This window comes from Penaeus vannamei, chromosome 8 (assembly GCF_042767895.1).
Source record: "Penaeus vannamei isolate JL-2024 chromosome 8, ASM4276789v1, whole genome shotgun sequence".
In the NCBI taxonomy this organism is placed as follows: Eukaryota; Metazoa; Arthropoda; class Malacostraca; order Decapoda; family Penaeidae; genus Penaeus; species Penaeus vannamei.
Window position 1 is genome coordinate 46,619,358 of NC_091556.1, and position 5,000 is coordinate 46,624,357.

The window sequence follows — 5,000 nt, forward strand, 5'->3', positions numbered from 1 at the left end:
AGGAAACCCAGCCAGTGAGCACGGGCGGGCGATGGGCGTGGGCGTGTCGTGTCGGGCGGCCACGCGGGACTCTGGCGCACACATGCCCGGAGGCGAACACTTCCTTCCTTCCATCCTTCTCTCTCTCGTGTTCCCGTTTCTTCCTTCTCCTCCTCCTTCTCGTTTACATCTTCCTCCCTTCTCCTCCTTCTCCCCCTCCTTCCTCCGTGCCATCTCCTTCCTTCCTCCCTCCTTCGCCTCAGGGAAGCTTCAGGAAGTGTTCGCCGGCCAGGGAGTCCGCGATCGTCTCCTCCGTGAGCGACCTTCCCGGAGGAGGAGGCCGCCCGAACTCCTGTCAGCAAGAGATCCTGCCGGAGAGTCCTATGCGGTTCAGTCTCTCGGGCTCGGACGTGGAGTGGGCGCGGTGCAGGGACAGCGTCTGCTGGAGGGTGCGCAGGATGTCCGGGAAGATGGGGCGCTGCGCCGGCTCCGAGTCCCAGCACTCGCCGATGAGGGTCTGCGGGAGGAGGCTGTTAGGAGGGCGTGGCGGCTGAGGACCCTATCTGAAGGATGGTTTGGGTCTGAAGGACTCATTAGGATTTTCAAATGGAATATACATATATATATATATATATATATATATATATATATATATATATATATATATATATATATATATATATTATTAGGACTCTTGGATCTGAAGGACATCTAATTGGACTTTTTAATTAGATTTTTTTTTCATTATAAGGATTTTTGGATCTGAAGGACTTCTATTGGAGGGAACTTTTGAGTCTAAGGATTTTTTTTTCGACTGCAGAAATGTTTGACGGAAGGACTTTCAGGTTAGAATAAAGTCCGTGGAGGAGGAAGGATATGCCACAAGGGCTTGGGATCTGAAGGAACATTACTAGAAGGATCCTTCAGTAAGGAAGATTTTTTCATTAGGATTTTTTAAGCAAAAAAGATTGCCGGAAGGAACTTGAGAGAGAAAGATAGAGATAGATAGATAGATAGATAGATAGAGAGAGAGAGAGAGAGAGAGAGAGAGAGAGAGAGAGAGAGAGAGAGAGAGAGAGAGAGAGAGAGAGGATTGTGACCAATTTTTTTTATGAAAGTATTTTCGAAAGAAGGTCTCTCTCTTCTATTCCCTTCCCCTTTTTACTTTCTTCTCCCTTCCTATCTCACTCCCTTTTATCATTTCTCCCTCTTTCCACTTTTCCCCATTTCTATCGTTTCTCCTTCTCTTTTCCTTACTGTCTACGGGGGAACTCCTCCTTCTGTCTATTCCTTCCTCCCTCCCTCTCTCTCTTTCTCCTTCCTTATCCAACTCCCTCCCTTCCTTCCTCCCTCTGGCTCCCTCTCTCCTTCTCCAACTCCCTCCCTTCCTCCCCTTCTCTTCCTTCCTCCCTCTGGCTCCCTCTCTCCTTCTCCAACTCCCTCCCTCCTTCTCTTTTGCTCTATCTCCCTCTTCTCGTGCCTTTACTCCCTCCCTTCATCTCCTTCCGCCTGTCATTCCCCTCTAATACTCCTCGTCTCCCCATCCCCATTCCCTCCCCTCCCCCATCTTCCCCCAGGCCCCTGAACTTACCTTCAGGTTCTGAGTGCACTGCAGTTCCCCCGTGGGAGGCTGCCTGCCCTTGCCCACCTGCAGGATGACCGCGTGGGGGTGCTGTGAGGCGAAGGGCGTGGCCTCGGCAAACAGCTCGTACAGGAGCGTCCCGTACATGTACACGTCCGACTGCTGGGTGGGCGGGGCGCTGACGGTGACCTGGGGCGGAGCCACGACCACGGTCCGCATCATCTGTGGGGTCACGGGAGGTCAGAAAGGTACTTCGTGAGGCTGGGAGGGGTCAGAGGGGGGGGGGGTTAGCAGATCCTGAGGGGCCAGAGGGTGCTTCAATAAGGCACGAGAGGTCAGGGGTGCCTCGGTAAGTCATGAGGGGTCAGTGGGTGCTATAATAAGTCACGAGAGGTCAAGGGTGCCTCGGCAAGATAGGTGTTGCTTCAATAAGTCATGAGGGGCCATGGGTGCCAAGGTAAGTCAAGAGGGGTCAGAACGTGCCTCAATAAGTCATAAGGGTCAGAGGGTGCTTCAGTAAACCATGATAGGTCATTGGGTGTTCAAATAAGCCATGAAAGGTCACAAATCTCTTCAATAAATAATGTGTTCACAGGTCGCTTCAGTGATCATAGGGGGTTAGGACTTTAGTGGTGGGGCTTCTCTGGATTCGTGGGGTCACAGTGCTACACCAGTTTTTCTTTTCGTCAAGCAGCAACAGTCATTGAGTAATGAGACGCCAAGAAACCAATGGTGGATAATTTAATAGATAATCCATTAGACAATAAGAGTTGTGTTGGTACAGAACTTTCTGGGGTCTCTCCTATCAGTGACAATCACATCATCAGAATACTTAAACCTAACCAATCCCAAGATCTGAAACCAAATTGCCCGTATAACAAAAATCACACGACCTCCATGAAATCCGAAGGAATAACAGGGACTCTCTCTCTCTCTCTCTCTCTCTCTCTCTCTCTCTCTCTCTCTCTCTCTCTCTCTCTCTCTCTCTCTCTCTCTCTCTCTCTCTCTCTCTCTCTCTCTCTCTCTCTCACACACACACACACATGAAAACTGAAGGAATCACAGGGACTCACACCTCGTTCGCGATCTCCACCACTCCCGACGTCCTCCTCCTCCATAAACAGGTGACCATGCAACCAAACCCAAAACAACCAGAAGCCTGAAGGCGCCCAACAATACCTCGGGAGGCAGGTAGGTGAGGAGCCCCTGCGCGAGGCACCCCGTGTCCTCTCCCGCCGGCGACGACTCCGCCATACTGTGGTCCAGGAGGCTCAGCTTGATCTTGGCTTCGAGGAAAACGTTGCGAGAGTTGAGGCGACCGTGGATGATGCCGCGAGAGTGCAGGTACGACATGGCCTGCGCGACCTGCGGAGGAGGGAGGGCTGAGTGGCTAGGTGAGGGAGGGAGGGAGGGAGGGAGAAGAGGGGAGAGGTGAGTTGGTTGGTGAGGGAGGAGGGAGAGAGGGAGGTAGGGAGAGGGAGGGAGGAGGAGAGGAAAGGGGTGAGTTGGTTGGTGAAGGAGGGAGGGAGGGAAAGACGGAGGGAGGGAGGGAGGGAGAGACGGAGGGAGGAGGAAGAGACGGAGGGAGGGATGGAAGGCTGTGAGTAGCTTGGATGGGAAGGGGGGAGAGACGGAGGGAGGGAAGATGAGAGACTTGAAGAGGGAGGATAGTTGAGTGATTTGGCAAGGGAGGGGGAGAGAAAGGGAGGAGGGAGGAAGAGAAAGAAGGTGAGTGACCTGGGTAGGAAGAGAAGAAGGAGAAGAAGAAGTAAGGAGAGAGGGAGGGAAGATGTAACTTGACGAGGAAGAGGAAAGGAGTGAATTAGGGAGGGAAGATGGGTGATGTGGCGAAGAAGAGAGGGAGGGAAGGAGGTGAGGGGAGCATGAGGATGAGGGAGGGAACAAAAAAGTGGATTGATGGTGAATGGGTACATGAGTGTGTGAATGACTGTGTAAGAGGATTGGTGTGTTGAAGAAGAATGCGTGTGTTTGTGAATTTCTGAATAATGAATAGTTAAATGTATACAGTTGTATGGATAAATACCCGAATGGATGGAACATGTACAAGATGAATGAATATATCTAAGGGAGATTAAAGCGCATGAGTGGGCATCTGAATGACTGAATAAAATGTGAAAAGGGTGTGGCATTAGAGATAGTATCATAAGCCACAATGAAGAGGAGCGTAAATGTGGCCAAAAAAGATGAATAAATTGATGAAGCGATCATGGGGATAATGATGATAATGACAATATCAATAAAAATGAGAATAAAAATGCAATAATACTGATTATGTCACAGATACAAAGACGATCGTTAAATAGGCGCTGCCGAGAGCGGAGGCGCACCCACCTGTCGGGCGATGTTGACCCTGGAGGGGTAGGGGATGGAGCCCCTGGAGGAGGTGTGTTGGTGCAGGGACATCCCCCGCCGCACGCCCGTCACGATGGCCAGGTGCGGCGGCGCCATGCACGCGCCCATGAACAGGACGATGTTCTCATGGCGGATCATGGACAGGCTGGACACCAGCGCCCAGAAGCGGCGCTCGGTGCTGGCGTCGGAGCCGTCGAAGGTGTGGATCATGACGTCGCCGTGCCAGCGGCCCCTGTGGGAGGGGGGGGGTTAGAGGCAGGGGCTAGAGAAGGCTTTATGGCAAAGCGAGGGAAAGTCATCATGCAACAATAACGATAATAACAGCAATGAAGTCGACAACGCGCATGTTCCTGGCGGCTGCAGCGCGACCTCCTCGGGCCTACCTGTAGATGTTGGTGGTGGAGCCGCGGCGCAGCACGTGGCCGAAGCGCAGCTGGTCCCACTGGATGGCCCACTCCGCCAGCGGGTCGTGGCCGCCCGTGACCTGCGTGGTGGAGGCGCCCGAGTCGCGGCGCTCCTCCAGCACCCGGGGCGGCACGCGCACCTCCACGGGCTCCTCCTCCTCGAAGCCGCTCTCCTCGCCCGTGCTCTCCTCGCGGCTCGACGACCCCGGCCGCGACATGCGCCGCGCGCTCGGCGCCAGCGGCGTGTTGGGCCGCGCGCCGCCGCCGTCCTGGGGCGTGGACGCGGCGGCGGCGGGCGGCGCGGGCGGGAAGCCCTCGTCCTGGCTGATGGTCTTGCCGCGCGACAGGCGGCGGCGGCGCTCGGCGGCCTGCACGGAGAAGCGGCCGTCCAGCGTGCGCCGCAGGTGGTCCGCCGGCAGCGACATGCGCGGCCGCGTGGACGGCGCGCGCTGCGGCGACAGCTCGAGCGAGCGCCGCATGTATCCAGGCGGGTTGACGAGGCGGTGGTGCGCCGTGGGCGTGTGCTGCGCCGAGATGTTGGGCGACGAGTAGCCGCTCTCCTGCTGCGCCAGCAGCGTGCGGCCCTCCTCCCACGAGCCCCCGCGCGCGGCCCGCCGCAGCAGGTCGGCGAAGCGCTTGCGGGCCGTCTTGGGGTCATGGGG

The 5,000-nt window shown here is 55.4% G+C and overlaps 1 protein-coding gene across 1 annotated transcript in view; it reads right to left on the reverse strand.

Moving 5' to 3' along the window:
• The window catches only part of LOC113805761 (uncharacterized), a 54,834-nt gene that overhangs the window by 2,709 nt on the left and 47,125 nt on the right, over positions 1-5,000 (reverse strand). Inside the window, exons 3-7 of the mRNA XM_070124806.1 lie at positions 4,318-5,000; positions 3,914-4,166; positions 2,741-2,926; positions 1,571-1,783; positions 1-496 (exon numbers count right to left, since the gene is read on the reverse strand). The exon at positions 1-496 is cut by the window's left edge and continues 2,709 nt beyond it; the exon at positions 4,318-5,000 is cut by the window's right edge and continues 466 nt beyond it. Coding sequence (XP_069980907.1) covers positions 335-496; positions 1,571-1,783; positions 2,741-2,926; positions 3,914-4,166; positions 4,318-5,000 — 1,497 coding nt within the window. The 3' untranslated portion in view covers positions 1-334. The remainder of the gene's footprint in view (positions 497-1,570; positions 1,784-2,740; positions 2,927-3,913; positions 4,167-4,317) is intronic.